This window comes from Physcomitrium patens, chromosome 12 (assembly GCF_059467195.1).
Source record: "Physcomitrium patens ecotype Gransden chromosome 12, ASM5946719v1, whole genome shotgun sequence".
Classification (NCBI taxonomy): domain Eukaryota; kingdom Viridiplantae; phylum Streptophyta; class Bryopsida; order Funariales; family Funariaceae; genus Physcomitrium; species Physcomitrium patens.
The window spans coordinates 12229919-12248896 of record NC_143421.1 but is presented as its reverse complement, the minus strand read 5'-3'; the positions used below and the strand labels follow the sequence as shown (position 1 = coordinate 12248896).

Below are 18978 nucleotides of genomic sequence, written 5' to 3'. Positions count from 1 at the left end.
CCTGATAGTGTTCCAAATATTCTATTCGAAGGAAGTTATGAAGGCCTCAACAATGATCAAATAACTGGGTGGTTTTCCCACCCTGGTATGGCACACTACCGATGATTGAGAGGCCCTATCAATCATCTTTGAAGAGAACAAAGATCAGAGTATGTGTCAAATACAATTCGTCGCATCATAGATTTTCTCAACATATGATGACCGCTCCTCGTGGAACTCATTCCTAGAAGGGAGGGTAATATCACGGACATACTCATGTAAGCTAGTAATTACATATACAAATAAGTGGAAGTAAGTAAAAGTAGATAAAAGTAAGTTAATTCTATAGTATTTAATATAGAAGCTTCTTAGAAGCTTCATAGACGCTGCTTTGACTTCATAGGTGTCTTTAATTGACTTTTTGGATTAGAAACGTGGTCAACAAGTTATCCATGTGCCACACATGTTGTTAACTTGAAGATCAAGCTAACTATGTGGCCCACACGTAGAAAAACTTGTCTTATAAGTCAAGGCATGTGTCCTACAAAGTCAACACATATTGGAGGTCCTATAGAATGTCGCCACGTAGCCCTTAGTTAGATAGTATATATAGAGACAAGAGTGAAGCCTTCTTCACTCTTGTCAACTCCTTTCTTGCTTCCAATCTAGTTTCAAGGGTCTCTAATTTTCTTGTCTTTTGACAATAGCCATTCCAATTTCTCTTTCAATATACATACTTGTTTATTTATATTTTGTTACCTTTCTTTGAGTGAAGGCTCACTTGTCTGAATTGCTTTTTCATCGAGCTCTTGTCCTTGAGACTCACTTATATCTATTCTCATTTTTTTCGTGTCTTTAATCAATTCTTCAAAGGTATCTTTAAAAAAAGTCTTATATATTAAATTATTGTAGATATCACCAGACTTGATGGAATGATTGATATCACAGGTGGTAGAACTTCAAGCCTTAAAGTCCCTCCTCTTACTTTCATCCGCCATTGCTTAATTACTAATAGCATTGCATCTTCCATTCTCCTACATTCATTATTTAAACCTCTCTCAATGGATTTATTAGCCAAGAGCATGAAGAGCTTATCTTCTAGTACTTCATCTCCTACTTACAAGAAGAATTTTGTCTTCTTTGTATTTAATAAAAGTCTTTTTAAAGATAAAAATTGAGAGAATTTTTTTTCAAACTTCCTAAGTAATTTTTTGGATGCCATAGATCTCTTTGGTTGTTGCTCAACCCACTCTAAAAATGACCATTTGGTGACTATCAAAATCTTCACCATAAAATTCATCTCGCAATTTTTCATCAAAATCACTCCAAGCCTTTAAATCATCTCTATACAAATCTTTCATACTCTTTTTAATTTCAAGAATGCATGTCAATTCAAAACTAGGAATATAGTAAGACTTAAGGACTTAATGTACCTCCATCTCTTTTATATATACTTGAAGAAACTTAATAATGTTCCTCCCATCAAACCTCTTATGTTTATTGACCATGTCTTATAATGCCTTGGTTACCTCCTTACTTGTTTGTGTCCTTTGTTGTCTCTCTATGAATATACTAAAAGCCATAAACAAATCATTGGCACTTGCTCCCTCAATGTCACGTATACCAATCCTTCCAAAATTATCTATTATCTTCAAATGTCAAAAATCTCCTACATCTCCTTTTAAATTCTTGAACTCTTCCTCATGCTCTTTACTTATACCTTAGCTTTATAATTCCATTGTATTCCATTTATATTTTTAATTGTCCCTAAAGATGCTATCAATGGAAGTACCAAATTTATATTAAAAAATCTCCTTAAGAAAATATAAGATCTTTGATTGCAAGTCGGTTATAAAAAAGTACAATATTTTTCTAAATGAACTCAAATATAAAAAAGTAGGTCAAAATTTTGAATAAAATTTTTACATTAATTTTTTTCTTCTATCATGATGCATCCAATTTTTAACTTTAATCTCAAATTCAAATCTCTTTTGACTAAAATATCTTTAATTTATTTATTACTAATTCAATCTAGAAAAGTCTAGCTAATTGAATTTAATTCAAGCTACAAACTTCAAAATATCAAAGTCAATAAATAAATTTCAAAGAAAATGAAAGCCAAATGAAAGAAAAAGTTAGTCTCTTCTTACAATCACAACCTTCAAAATTTATATCAAAAAATTAGCTTGAATCTCCCTTGTCATGGCTTCTTTTCTTACATGCAAAGATTTATGGAAAAGTTAAAAATAAGATCTAGCTTTTCATAAAATATTAAGACAAAAAGATAAAAATTCAATAAATGGCATAGAAAAATCCAAATTGGTCATGAATCTTGCCACCCATATATTTCTAACAACCTTGCTTCTACAAATTTGTATGGATCTCCCTTTTCACAACTCCTTCATTATTCTAGTCGAAAAAAATTCCACTTTATGCCAAAAAATTTCTTTAACCTTCTTCCAATATCTGCCTTGAACTACTATGGAATATGATATATATCCTAAAAGGTAATATCTTCCAAGCTTGAATAATCCATTCAAGGCAAAAATCTCCTATTCTAAATACCATTCAAATTTATAAATATATTAGTATTATATTCATCTTTTTTATAAATAAAATTAATTACCTTCTAAATAACTTTGATATATTTAAATTAAGTGCATTAGGATACCTTGTAAAGATGTCTAGTGACCTCATCTAGGATTATTTTTATAAAATTAGTAGGACAATTATTCAACTTTCATAAAATTAATTTACAAAATCAAAGTTTTGTAACTTTCAACAATCTTGTAGAGAAGTAAGAAATGAATTAATAAATCAAAATAAGACCTCAATGCTTGACACCAATATGGAATAATCAATACAACACAAAAAGCATATTAAATTACATGATTCTAGCTAGGTAGCTCATTATAATTTATCTCTTATCAATACAAATAGAAATGCATTACAATTAAAGTATATTGATGGATTTTCAACATACAATAATAATAATTTCATCCTTCTACTCATTCTTCTTCTATTCATTTAATAAGGATTTTTCATTGACTAAAATCATGTTTTCGTATTGCATGAAGCCTTATTTGAGAATGCATTGAGCACCTTGCTATGGAAGATAAAAAGAGTATTGCAATAAAAAGATTCTAACTCTAATAGAATCTTAAATGACTCCAATTAAATCTTAACAATACTAATTAAGCTTCAGTCAAATTCGAAAAAAACTCAAAGAAATTATGAAAGAAGTATGAAGAAATCCTAAAGAAATTCAAAAGAAGTATTAAAGTGAAATCTAAAATATATCTTAAATAAATTCTAATTAAATATTAATTTAATCTTAATTAAAATTATAGTAGTCCTTACTTAAATCTTAAGTCAAATCCTAACTAAATCCTAAACAAAACCTAAATCCTAATCAATTCTTAAATCCTAAACCAAATCCTAATAAAATTAATCTAATCTAGGGATAATTTAGAGCCTCAATATCTATTGACTATACCATTGATCTTGATTTAGATTTTACAAAACTATTAACAAGTAAATTGGCAACAAGCACATAAAATTTGAAAAAGATCAAACTTACCAAATAGAAGATCAAACCTAAATTTTGCTTAAGTATTGACCAACTTCCTACTCGAATCTAAATGTCAAACTTCTAGTACCAATATTTCCTTCTTGATTCATTGAATTGCCTTCAAAATATACTTTAACTATGAAAAATCAAATCTAGTTTTCATAAAAAAAAAATCACTCCTATCCAATAAATAGATTGCTAAAGATATTAAAAATACTCATTGACCTATGAATTCCAATTTCTGAGACCTTGACCCACAAAAACCTTTATACACTTTCATCTAATTATTTTATTGATTCCAAAATTTGCACACATATTAATAACTAAAATACTAATACACTCTCCAAAATTTACTTGTACACACACCACATAACTTAAGAAACCATCAAATATGTAAACATAATTTTATTTTTCAAAATATAATTTAACTAAAAACATTACTAATTTTAAAAATCTCCCAAAAATTGAATATTGACTTGATTGATATAAAATCAATGTTTAAAAATATTTTTATACATCTGCTCTCAAATACTACTCTTTGATCTACCAAAAATTTCCAAAGTTGCCGTTGTCGTGTTGTAACATGACTACATGGTGAAAGATGATAATATGGATCTTATTATAGAAGAGCCAAGTTAAAAGAAAAGGTAGAAAAATATGGATAAAAGATAGGAAGGTAGTAAAACTTTTAGTAGTAATAGTGCCCTTTTAGAAAAAAATAGCTTCTACTTACTTTGTAGGGCCAAAAATAAGGCAAAATAAGGTAGATTGGAAAAATAAATGATATAGACATCTTCAGGAGAAAATTAAGAGTAAATTCTAGTAAAAACTACTTAAAATAAAACTAGATGTTGATACCCGGAGAGGGCCGGTTATGAACCAGGGTCGAAATCAGACCCTGAGGCACAAAATTGAGTCTTGACGATGACTTTGGGACTCTTTGGCAAATCAAAGAATGGGGTTTGATAGAAGATTGGATAGGATTTCTATAGACATTGATTTTGGGTGATTTGGAGTTGATATGACTTTATAAGAACTTTGCAAAGTCAAGGTTTGTTTCGGATGACTTGGGTTTCATGAAATAAAATAGGGTTTATGTTTTGGGTGATTTCAAGAGTTTTATAATAGATCTACAGGTGAAATTTTATAGATTTATATTTATTTTGTGTTTAATATGTATTATAAATTTGAGCTCGATCTAACAGTTGGATTAAGAGATATTGAGGTTTAAGTCGATCAAGGTCTTAAAAAGTAGAATTTTAGGTCTAATGGGGATTTTTAAGATTTCTTACAATCTACTAGTTGGATTGGAGTGAAACTTATATAAGAGGATATTAGACTTATTTTTCTATGTGTATGAGAATTTTAAGATCAATCGAACGGTGCAAAGGAGAGATATTTGCTCTAGAAGATTGGCATCAAGATTGGAGAAGGAGGCGGGCGAATACCCGAGTACATTTTTGAGGTTATCGTCAATTTGGTAACTCCGATCCCTTTCAATTTTTTTGTACTTTTTTTTTAACTTATTTTTTTAGAAGTGTGTAAAATTTGAATTAAGATCAACGGTTCATTCATTACTTATTGAGGTTTAAATCTATTGTAGGAATTACTAGGGTTTGATTTAGGATTTGGATTAGGGTTTGGTTTGTGGTTTAGGATTTGGATTAGGATTTGATTTCGGATTTAGGATTTGGTTAGGATTTTGTTTAGGGTTTAGGGTTTAGGATTTAGATTAGGATTTGGTTTAGGATTTAGTTAAGATTTTATTTAGGATTTAGGATTTGATTAAGATTTGATTTAGGATTTAGGGTTTAGTTAGGGTTTAGTTTAGGGTTTAGAGTTTGGATTAGGATTTGGTTTAGGATTTAGGATTTGGATTAGGATTTGGTTAGGATTTAGGATTTGGTTGGGGTTTGGTTTAAGGTTTGTTTAGGGTTTGATTTAGGGTTTAGGATTTTATTAGGATTTAAGATTCAATTAGTTTTGGCCTAAAGTTTGAATGAAGTTCAATAGGATTTTAATTAAAATTAAATTAAGATTGAATTGAGATGTATTTGAGTGATATTTGTGATCCTTCTAATATTTCTTTAAGAATTCTTATTATTTGTTTGAAATTTCTTTGAAGTTTTTTTGAATTTGATTAAGCTTACTTACCATTATTATGGTCTAATTAGAGCATTGTTAGTATTCTATTAGAATTAGGATTTTGTTATTGTAATTTCCATTCTTCCTTCCATAGCTAGGTGCCCAGAGCATTCTCAATAACAATATCCATGTTTTTATTTTTTATCATATAATTGTGTTACTACATGACACCATGGCCAAACAAGCACAGGATTAACTTGGTGATAGATTCTATTGCTACTATCTTTTTATTGATCTTCTTTAACAAGACTATTTACTTAATACTTACATGCAAGATTGGCTTATTGATTATATTTTCTACAATTATCCACTCAACTTTCAAATTTATTGCAAAGTTTTGTTATCAATACTTGTTTAGAAAAACAACCAACTTGCTAATTAAATTTGAAGTGAGATCAAAATAACACATAATGAACTACTAAAATAGATAATTTAATAAAATATAAAAACAAATCCATAAGCTTTCAATAGAATTATTACTACTTGATATACCAAAAAAATTAAAAAAAATTAAAAAAAATTAAAAAAAAAAAAAAAAAAAAAAAAAAACTCTCAATAATAATCAATCAAAGACCATAATCATTAAAACTCTAACCTATTCAACAACCTCCTATCTCATGCAAAGCACTAGCATTGTACCAACTTTCATATTGCGGTGATTCTAAAGTACATCTATTATGAAAACTTCAAATAACATACCTCTAGCATTCCCATAAGCACCAATAAAAAAAGATGAGAGTACACTACAACAAGCTTCTACTTTATGCATCTATAGACAAATGACAAAATAGCAACCTTAATGGCTATGTTGACTATGATAGAAAGAAAGATAGTGGTCTCAATGGCCATTTGTCCATTTCATCTATGGATAGAAGGGAAGATGGCGACCTCTACCACCATCTATTGGAATTTCAACAATTTCCATTGGTGGAATCAGAGGTGACTCCACTACCATCCTAGATTTTGCTGACTGCGAGGATTGATAATGGTAGTTACTTCTTATTGAAAGCTAATCAATAGTTAGTGTTTAATTCTAATCTATAAAATAAATTAAAAATTAAGAAATCCATAAATAATCATACAATGCATAAATTTAGTATTTTACTACAAAATATCAAGAAAAATTATAAAAATATGTTATATAATAATTTAAAAGATAAGACAATATATCCAAATAAGTCAATAAAATTCAAGAGGATAATTTAAGATAACAAAAAAATATATATAATAGGCTCAATAAAAATCATATATAAGAAGATGACTTAGTTTTTATTAAAACTAATAATATATAATTTTGGAAGAAAAAATAAGCTTTAGAATAGAAAAAAAATTCATTATAGAAAAAAATTAAAAGCCAAATTTCAAGAAATTTATTATTTAAGAAAGAAGATAGAAAAAAATTAAAAAAATCTAAGGTGTTCAAAATATAAATTATTAGCTTAATGATTTATTAAATGGAACTAATTAATTATAAATGGATGAAGTAAAATTAATCTATAAAATTAAAATTACTAAAATAAAGTTATTATTTTATTAAAAAAATATATTATAAAATAATAAAAAATAGTAAAAAAAAACAATTGGTATAAAAAATAAATTATAGAAGTAAGTATAAATTAGATTAAAAAAATAAGAAAGTACAAAAATGCATAGAAGTTAGCTACTTATGTGTTTAAAAGACAAGGTGGTTGAAACCACCTTTAATAATTATATTATTTAGAAAAAAATAAATTTTAATATATTTAAATAATATTAAAAGAAAATTATAATAAAAATCTATAAATAGGTTTAAATTTGTATTATAATTTAAAAAATCATATTAAATAAATTATAATTAACATACTTGTGTGTCATTTCATCATACAGTTTTGCTCTAATATTAAGTTGTAAGAATTGCAAGATAAAGTTCATGAAGATATAGATATTTCTTAATATATAGAAATAAGAGCTTTGAAGACTAGGTTGAAGAAGATAAGACAAGATTGACAAATATATTGAAGACTGATTTAAAGTTGAATTATTTGATTTTGACTTTGATAAAAACAAAAAAAAGACTTGAGATAAGAACAACAATAGTTTCTATGTAGAAACATAGAAGGGATATCTTATGCTTTTTAAGGTGTGAGAATCTAGGAGTACACCTATTTTTTCAACAAGAATAATTTTTGAATGATATCCAAACCATCAAATAATTCTATCTAGTACATTTACTATATTATTTAATAATATAATATTTGGTACTGTATCCTTATTATGATATATATTATAATTTTGCCATACTTCTATTGTATTTTGATTCATATAATTATTCTATTTTAACTATATATAATATCATATTTTGTGTTGTATCTACTATCATATCTAAACTATATATTGATCATTTATAAACTATATTTGGACCATAAATAATCATATAATATTAAAATCTTGAAAGATTTAGATTCTTTTTATATGCTCTAAGATGTAATAAGATACCAATTTGATACTTTTTAAGATACTTCCTACTTAGAAATTTATATTAGATTTTTTATACTATTTTAAATTAACTTATTAATCCTATTTAGTTTATATTTAGTTTTTTTCACCTAATCTTTTATCTAATAATTATACTTGGTATTTTAATTGTATTCTATTGAAAAAAATAATATAATAAAAAATCTAATCTATTCAAGGATTATATTTCTCTAGCCACAATAAACCTAAAATAATTGGATTAGAAAGAGATCTAATCATATTAAATTTTACCAAGCTATTATTTCTATTAGTTACTATATTTAAAAGAATAGTTTTTTTTATATATATATATAATATCTTTAAAAGAGAAAAAATGGCTATCTATGAATTTTACATGCATAGGCTTAGTTTTCTTGACTAAAGGCATTTCTACTTTTTTGGCAAAGTCTTTATCTATAAAAGAAATTATAGCTTTTGAATCTAATAAAGAAAAGACTTTGAAAGTTTTTGGTCCTAAACAAATATCTATTATAAATCAAGGTAAAGAATGTGAGAAGCAAATAGAATCTTTACTATGTTTTGTATAAGATTCAAGCTACATGGTCTTTATTGTAGCTAGAAAAATTTATTTTCTAATACATCATCTTCTTAGGCAACTATTTTTTTTATTTTGTAATTATGTTTTTTCTTTGGACAATATTAAGCAATTTACTTAGATTCTCCATAATATAATTATAATCTTTCTTAACAATGTTAAGTTTTTTTTACTCAAAAAGAAATTTGAAATGTATTGTATCAATTTGCATTGGTTTTGGTTTCAATGAATAATTTTTTGAAAACTTAAGAATTGTTATTATGACTTGACTTATTTTTCTTTAATCAAATCTTTATTCTTAATATTATTTAAAAAGTCAATTATTGCATGCAATGACTTAAGCAATAAATTTTTCAAATAAACTTACTTTTGGCATTGTGAATAATAAATCTTTGACATTAGATTTTAACTCATATCAAAATATGGTGTAACAAAGGCAACTTGTATTTGTAACCACGACCAAAATTTGCAATTCATTAATAATTACTTCTAAATTACCTCTAGATCATTACTAATTATTTTTATATTATTTTTTATCTAATAATATAAATTTATTAATAATTGCTTCTTACTATTTTTTAGCATTGGTATTTCTTAATAATTTTTGAATAAATTTTGGAGCTTCTATATTACTAGAAACTATATGAACTTAGTAATTTTTATGACATTATTATTTATATTCTTTTTTTCTTTATATAGACTTTAATAATATTTTGGTTGATTTAATAGTTCTTATAGATCAAGTATTACATAGAAGACTTAATTCTTTCAATGTAGAATTGACTTCATTATCTTTAAGAGGTAAGATTTCTTAATCATTATATAATAATAGTTAAGAGAATGCTTCAATTACATCAATATGAGAAAGACGTTTTTTCTCCTATATTTTAAAAATTATTATGTATTTAATAATAAATAAGTACATTTGGATCTTATGGTGGTTATATTGGTTGTGAAGATGTTCCTTATATATGAGGTATATTTTTTTGATTAGATCCTACAACTGTTGAAGGATGCTTAAATAATTTTAATTCAATTTAAAGCATTGCATTGTCTTTTTATAAGAATGATATTGTTTTTCCATCATATAGAATTTTATTGAACATAACATCTCTTAAAATGATGATTTGTTGATTTTGAGTATTCATGAATTGATAAGCTTTAGATTCTTTACTATAGCTAAGAAAGATAGCTTTTTGAAAATGAGAATCTAATTTCTTTATAGTCTCTTTAGAAATAAAAAGAAGGGCTTTGCATCCAAAAAAATTTAAGATAGATTTGATTGTCTTTTGTATCCTAATTCAAGTGGAATTTTTTTATCTTATATAGATTTTATAGGACTCCTATTTTAAAGATAATTTGATGCTTTGAGTGCTTCACTTCAAAAATTTATATATAACTTTGAATAATTTAGAATTGAAAGAACTTTTCCTATAAATATCCTATTTTTTCTTTTTAAAATATAATTTTTTATTATATATAGGCTGTAGTATATTCATGTTTGATTTCTTCTTTGTTGCATAAATCTTTAAATTCATCTAATTTATATTCACCTCCACAATTAGATCTTAATATTTTTAATTTTTAAAATTTTTTTGTTTTTCAACAAATTTTTGCATTAAGTGAATTTTCCAAATGCTGCAAATTTATATTTCATTTAATAGACATGAAAATATCTAGATAGATCATCAATAAATATAATAAAATAAATACATCTAGAATGCATTCCAACTTGTATAGGATGACAATGTTATAATATATAAGTCTTAATAATTTTATAGTTCTTTGTATACCTTATGTAGAAATTTTTTTTTATGTTGTTTACTTTCTTGCAAGGTCAATATTAAATTATTTTCTTTTTAAAGGGATTAATTTTCTTCTCTATTATTTTAATTTATTTTAATTTTTTTTATTGATTTATTGATTTATATGCCTTAGTCTTAAGTACCACAAATCAGCTTTGTTTGAATGTATAGTAGTTGGAATAGCAATTTTTTGGTTGTTTGATGTAATTATTGTACTTAATTCATATAGATCAAGATTTAATTTGTTTGTTGCAATTATTTGATCAAATTTTCTTATAAGTGTAGATGTGTTAACTTTAATGCAAATTTTTCCTCCTACCTTATCAAATTCTTTTACAAAGAATAAGTTCTTTGCAAGTCTTAGTACATATAAAACATTTAGTATGTTCTTTTCATTTCTATATATAAATTTTATATTTACATCACCATATCTTTTTATTATGAATGATATAGAATTGTCTTCTAAATAAATAGCTTATTTGTCTTCACTTTTAATATGATTTTCAAATCCTTCTAACTCATGACACATAAGTTGAATTGCTTTCAAGTCCATATACCTCATAGAATCTAATTTTTCATTGACTATAAGTATTGCCAGACATAATTTGTTTGATTTTATAACAACATTTGTTTCCTTTTTATTACAATTTTTAATTCCTATCCTTATTTGGAAATCTTTAATTAAGAGAAATTATTTTTTTGAAAAAAAAATCTTATAAATAGAAAATTTTCTCTTTTTATGAATATGAATAATAAAAAAAATATAATAATAAGATTTCTTGTTGTGATTTAGTAATTTCTAGCCTATATATAAAGCTGATGTATTATCAAATATTAAACTCATGTTTTTCATGAGAGTTTCTTCTTAAATAAAATCTGGTATTAAAGATTTTAATGTGATTCTAGGTTGCCTTCTTAAGGAGCTAATGAAGGAATAATAACTTAGAGACAAACTTCCCATTAAAGCAAGAATTGCCTCATTATTTGGAACTATTGATCTTATTGCCAAAAATTGTTTCAAATATAATCTAAATGTATCTATGTGTTTAATAATACTATTACCTTCTTTCATCTTTAAGATATATAATTTTTCTTTTAAAAACATGTTTATTATAGTATCTTATAATTCAAATATATTTTTTTAATTCTTGTCATATAAAATGTATTGATATACAAGATTGTATATGTGAAGCAATATTGTTTTCTAAGTAGTTGTTAATTATTAGGAATGACAAGATACCCTTGTCTATCCATGGGCTTATACTTTCTATTATTGTGGCAAGTAAAGCCAAGGTTCTAATAACAATTTTATTACTATTAATGCTACTAGTAAGAATTCTTCACCACTTCAATGGGCCATAACTTTTAGGCTTTGAGAATTAATGTTAGTCTATATCTCTATAAATTAAAATAAAAATCAGCACATTTTGGAACATGATTGATGTCTACATTTTTTTATCATCTTCAATAGTCTTAATTTGAGGTTGATTTTAAATTATTTATTAATTCATCTTGAATGTTTTAATTTTATCTCTACTTGTAGTTTGTATGTTATTATTTTCAAGTTTAAAATTGTATTTCGTGGTTTGAAGAACTTCAAGTTCTTCATCAATCTTTTATATTATAATAAATTATTTTATTATTATCATTAAAATCTAATTTTTAATATTAGAAATTCTTTGCTAAGTAAAGCATTCATCTACACTCATATTTTTAAGAATTGAATATTTTTATAGCTTTGATACTATATTGAAAACATCTTAAGTGATATTAAATGTGATCAAATATTATACATTATAACATGTCTATAAGAATCTTTTCAAGAGTCACAACTCTTGGTATAGAATTTTAATTATTAAATTATATATTATATTATATAATAATTTTAATATCAATATTTTATTAGAATTAAATAACATGTTCCAATCAAATACCATCCATGTAAAATTTTCACCATACTTTGAAGAAATTGCCTACATAGCTAAAAATTTGTTGAATGATTCAATAAGTAAAAATGGCAAGAATTAGAGAGTAGGATAAAGGTTGCTTATTTGTCTACACAAGTTTTATTAAAGCAAATCTACATCCTTGTGCTTGACAAGGCAACAACTTTAGTGGACATTGCCATTGAAAGACTTCTTTAAGAAGGTCTACATTCAAAATTTAGTTCATGTATAGTCATTACTATTGCACATCAAATTCCTACCATCATTGATAGTAATGACATTATGGCCTTAAATAATAGTATGTTTTAGTTTTCTTGTGCCACAATTGAATAATTTACTAATCTACCTACATTACATTGTGGCTATATTAGAATTGTATTCAAAATGTCACATAGTTATACTAAAAAGGATTGTAGAGCATGATAGTTATTTAATTCTGCTGTAAGATCTCTCTTCTTTTTTTTCTAAGCTAATCAACAAAAGTTATATCTAACCCTATAATGAGTACTCAATTAAGTTTCTATAATACATCAACATTCAATTTGCATAGTTCTATTTAAAAAAACAATGTAATTAATTCTTTTAATAAAGCAGCTATAAACTTCTACAAATCTAGTAATATTATATAAGCTAATAGCAAGCTTTATTTAGATATGGACCCATAAATAGATATGTTGGTGAAGATTAAAAAAATTTGCAAAGATTTAGCATTAATGAATTTAAAAAGAAATAAATGAACATGTATTTTTATTATTAGTATTATATATTTTAGAGCTATTAAAGTGTTAGCTTAATAAATAATGAAAATTAAGGTATTTAAAACTTTCACAATTGAACAAACTTAAAATACTTGATATGATAGAATATAACTAATATATTTCAACATAACTACATTATAAAGTAATTTAAAATTGATTTTATTTGAAAATATATATTTATATAGTCTTAATTTTTATTAATAAATATATAATAAATATATAATAAATAATAAAACAAATTGATATATATCTATATATATATATATATATATATATATATATTCCTCAAATATGCTAAAATATCAAGAATATCCATGTATTCTTGATAATAGAAAATATATTCCTTATATTTCTAATGATAGCAAATATTTTTTCATTCATGATAAGATATTATCAATATTATTTATTTAATCATTATCTAGGGTCTAAACTATGAACCATATAGATTTTGCAAGAAAATTTTAGCAAATTATTTCTTGAGATGAGTGAGTATGCATTTTGGAAAATTTATGCATATTATTACAATTAAAAATGCATATGATATGCACTTGACTTCCACACTTAGACAGATGATCTTGAACTTTGAAATAAAAATTTGATTCAGACAATTCATCACCCTTGTGTATCTTCACTCTTTCAATTTTTTATCGCTCCATAAGTCACATTTCTACCTTGAGGTGCAGAGGCTTACAAACAAGAGGATGGTTGTGATAGCATGCAATTCAAAAAATGCAAGCACTCCAATAGAAAAAATATTGTTGCAATTAAGCACTGCTAAAAATTTACAATGAAAGGCATGGTGTCCAAATCAAAAGAAGAAAAGGTGGCAAGTTTTTTCCAATTCTCAAAAAGTTGGAAAGGATTGTAGCAAAATTTGTGCAATCCCTAGTTTTGGCCCTAAATGACAACTAAACAAGAGATATTGATAATATCTTATTATCAATAAAGGTACATTTGCTATTATTACAAATCTAAATGATATATTTGCTACTATCACAAATTTGAAGGATATATTTGCTACTATCACAAATTTGAAGGATATATTTATTATTATGAAGAATACATGAATATTCTTGATATTTTAGTATATTTGAGGGATACATATGATGTTTTTCCTAAGTACTACAGATTTTTAGTGTTATAAAATACTGGAGAATTAAAAAAAAAAAAAAAAAAAAATATATGATGTGATTTTTTCTATTTTTTTCTTTTTTCTTTATTTGTGAGTAGTCTATCAAAAGATTCAAAATTATAGTCATTTTAAAAATATAATTTGTTAATGTGTTTACAAGAAGATATGAGTGATTTTGACATGTTGATTAATTTAAAATCATAGTTACATCTGTAGATCAATGTTTTTGAAATGAGTACTTAAAATACACCTTTATTAATAAAAACATATGTTATTATATATAGTAACTTTACCTTAATTATAAATAAAAAAATTATTTTTAATATTATAAAACCAATAATTTATTCTATTATAGGATTTTTTTAACTTTTAAAATCTTATTATTTAGCTATTTTTATCAATATGAGAGAAAAGAAGAAATAAGTTTAGTGTTGGCTTCAAAGGTGGATTATATTTCAACACATGTATTTTACTTTGTTACAAATATGTAATTGTACAAGTGTAAAAATTAGAATTATATATATGTATATAGAAATAGAAAGTATCATATATTTTTTATTTTCTACTATTTGAATTAAATTTTTAATATATTCATTGAATAGATTAAAAGTGTTTCATAAATGAAATCATACCAAAAATAATAATAAAAAAAATAATATGTATATATATATATATATATATATATATATATATATTCTAAATTACCATTGAAACATGTATAAAACTTATATAAATAATTTATTACAATTAAAATGTATATAAATTAGAATTATATAATTTATTAAATTTTAATTAAAAAAATAAATTATTAAATAATTAGATTATTATATTTAAATCAGTCAAAAAAATTCCAGGAATTAAAAAGAGATTCCAAAACAACAATAAAAATAAAATATAATGATTGACAACAAAATCCTTAAAGCATACAATAAAAATTAATCACTCCAAATTAGTTTAAAAAAGAACTGAATTTGTTTTAACTAGTCAATGGAAAAAAAAAAAAAAGAAAAAAAAAAAAAAAAAAACATATAATTTTAGAGTATATTTTATTTCTAAGTTTTAAAATGAATTGTACACAAGATATTCTTATTAATGTTGAAATTTTTAAATCTTAAAATTTTAGCATATTTATGAGAGATATTTTGATCTTATTATTATGTTAGATATGAAGATCTAAAAATATTTCGGTATACATTAGATAAATATTATAATTTATAAGATTTTTATGAAACATCTTAGGTCTCAATTAAGAATAGAGATTAAAAAAAATGATACAATATATTAAATAACACTTATAAGTATAGAACTATATATATATATATATATATATATATATATATATATATATATATATATTAAGTATCTTATTTTATAATGTACAAAATATTGAGCACGATTTAAATACTACAATGGAAATAACAAGTTTATTTTTTTTTACTCATCTCCTAAAATAAAGTTTTTAGGAGTCAAATTTTTTTTATAAAAATATGTGATTTTTTTAGATGCTTAATTCTAATATATATTGTATACTTGTAAGATGGTAGGATATATAAGAATATCTTGATTTAAAAAAAATAGTATATATAAAGTAAAGTTATTGATATTTTAAATTTAGTTCACTAATAATCTTAAAAATCATAAGACAAAAGTTGTAGTTGTATATAGTAAATATTAACTCATGCACAATTATAGTATATTGTAAGATAGTTCTACTTTAGAATCTTGTATGTGATATTCATCTTATGTTTGATTTTCAACTATTTGATTGGCAAAGTGAAAAAATAAAAAATAAAAAATAATTTTAATTATTAATTTTTATGAATTTATTATCTTTTAGATGTTGATGTTTTTTCAAACACTAAAAGTCTTATTATTTATTTATTTTTTGTATTTTTATATTAAGCTTTGATTGACAATTTTTTATAGAAAGACATTAAATACTTCAACAATAAAATTTTAATTTTTTCATATATAATAAATAAATACAAAAACACATATATTTTATACAAAGTATATATGTATATATTAAAGTTACTTTTAAAATTAATTTTAGGTCACAATTAATTAAGTTTTTTATTTTTTATTTCTTATGAGTTTTTGCATTGTAGCTTGAAACATTTTGGTAGATTTTAAATAAAGTACATATAAACCGTTCTCCAATTTCAATAAAAGCAAGTTGTTAGCATGCTTTGAGTCTATTATTTTAGCACACACACTCTCAACACTTGAGATCGGTCCATCGAAGGCCTTCCGATGGGGCAAGGGGCTTCAACGGTTGGGACGACCAGAGTCGCAAGGCTGGGTCCAGACAGTGTGAACCGGGAGGGGGCCATCCATCAGAATTAGGGTTAGGAAGAGAGAGAGAGAGAGAGAGCAGTGAAGGAAGGGCTATGGTGAGGGAGGGAGTGTGGCGGATGATGCTGCTGCAGTAGTAGTGCTCTTCTTTTCTCAATCACTCCTACTCCGCTCCCTCGGAGCTTCTGCTGCTGCTGTTGCTGGAATTCCTCTTTGGCAGCCATGGCCGTGGGGAAGAACAAGCGCATTTCCAAGGGGAAGAAGGGAGGCAAGAAGAAAATGTACTCTCCCACACTCTCTGCGCTCTGTATTCGTGTCTTCATGCTTGCATTGTGTCTCCCGCGAGCTCTCGTTCCGTGGCCTTTAGGTGTGGAGCTTTTTATGTGCCCTGGTGGAATGTGCTGTGGCTCACATGAGTTCTGATTAGAGTGGCGGTGGTTTTTTGCATTGTAGTGTCGATCCCTTCTCCAAGAAGGATTGGTATGACATCAAGGCACCCAATACTTTCACTCAAAAGAACTTGGGAAAGACTCTCGTGACCAGGACCGCGGGAACGAAGGTGGGGGGTTATGCTTCTCTCTCTCGCTCTGTTTGTGTGTATCTCTCGCCTCCGTCCCGTGGGGATTTGATTGAAGTTGGACATTTATGAGAGAGATGGATACGCTTTTTTCTTTTGTGAAGTTGTACACGGAACTGACGCGGGTTTGGATGCGACAGATTGCCTCCGATGGGTTGAAGGGACGCGTGTTCGAGGTCTCGTTAGCCGACTTGCAGAATGATGAAGACCAGGCTTTCCGCAAAATCAAGCTAAGGGCGGAGGACGTGCAGGGCAAGAACGTTCTTACCAACTTCTGGGTATGCATCGCTATGAATCGACAAGATTTTGATACATTGGGCTCATTTATGTTGCTGAATACAATCAGTTAATGGCGTCTATTAGGAAACTAAATGAGGTTTTTAATTGACGAAGTCATGGTATTGGGAGAGCAGTGGTACGTTGTTGATGTTGGCTAAAGGTAAGGGCATCGTGTTACTTAACGGATCGACCTTTGATTAAATTCAGGGAATGGACCTCACAACCGACAAGCTGCGGTCTCTGGTTCGCAAGTGGCAGAGTTTAATCGAAGCTCACGTTGATGTGAAGACCACTGACAACTACCAGATCCGCATGTTCTGCATTGCATTCACCAAGAAGAGGCCAAACCAGATCAAGAAAACTTGCTACGCGCAATCGAGCCAGATTCGACAGGTGCGTGTTAGGTGACGCTTAAATTGTCAATGTCACAACACGTCCACCTAACTTCTGTGAAGGATTCGGCACATAGCATTTGTTTTTTATAATTTTGCGCCGGGAAATCTGAAAGTGATACAGCTATCGTCGCTGCATTGGAACTTATGTAATCTGGATACTTCAGTCGAATCAGAGATTGCACAAGCTGTACTTACTAGCATTTGACTAGTAGTCACTCTCGACAGTTTTGGGGGTGTCTAGAGGGTGAGCTTGAGCTAGCAGTTACGTCTTTTCTTTTCGTTTTTGATAATTATTATTTTTGCCACCATCCTCCATTTTATCTCATCTGCTATGGATTGACCGCTTTGTCTTTACAGATTAGACGCAAGATGAGAGAAATTATGGTGCGTGAAGCTCAGTCTTGTGATTTGAAAGAGTTGGTTGCGAAGTTCATACCTGAGGTGATTGGAAAGGAGATTGAGAAAGCAACGCAGGGTATTTACCCACTTCAAAACACTTTCATCAGGAAAGTGAAGATTCTGAAGGCTCCCAAGTTCGACCTTATGAAGTTGATGGAGGTACGTCTAAGTGTGGATGTCGTGCATGTGGACGAATCTTGTTGTTGAGCCGTGCTGCACAGTGGATGTAAGGGAGTTATCTAGGTGTGGACGCAGTGTCGTCTTTGACGGGTGTAATCGTTTGATGGATATGATTGTTAAGATACTGGTGCGATCCTGATCTGGTTCTGACAATACTGGCACCGTTGCGTTTGACAGGTCCACGGAGACTACAGTGAGGAAGTCGGTGCCAAGATCGAGCGTCCAGTTGGAGATGAAGCAGAGCCTGTCGCTGAGGCAGCTCCTGTCCCTGGAGCTTAGGTTTCAGTTTTGGTCGTGTTCTTGGATGAGATTGATTGGCTCGGTGCCGACTCTGTGGAGAAGTGGCACCACACGAAGTGGTAGAATCATTGTTGAATACGGATAGAGTAGCATTTTGAAAGCGTTTTTAATGACAGTATTTGAGAATGTTGAGCTGTGTGCTATGGACGTGTTTTTCGTATTTCTCTG

At 27.0% G+C, this 18978-nt stretch overlaps 1 protein-coding gene across 1 annotated transcript; it reads left to right on the top strand.

The window, feature by feature from the left end:
* Positions 1 to 16788: 16788 nt before the first annotated feature.
* On the top strand, positions 16789 to 18953 carry LOC112289262 (small ribosomal subunit protein eS1y). The gene is made up of 6 exons (XM_024534339.3): positions 16789 to 16961; positions 17134 to 17239; positions 17398 to 17535; positions 17744 to 17929; positions 18289 to 18489; positions 18688 to 18953. The coding sequence occupies exons 1-6, from the start codon at positions 16903 to 16905 to the stop codon at positions 18787 to 18789; spliced, it is 792 nt and encodes a 263-aa protein (XP_024390107.1). The 5' UTR covers positions 16789 to 16902; the 3' UTR covers positions 18790 to 18953.
* Positions 18954 to 18978: the final 25 nt, after the last annotated feature.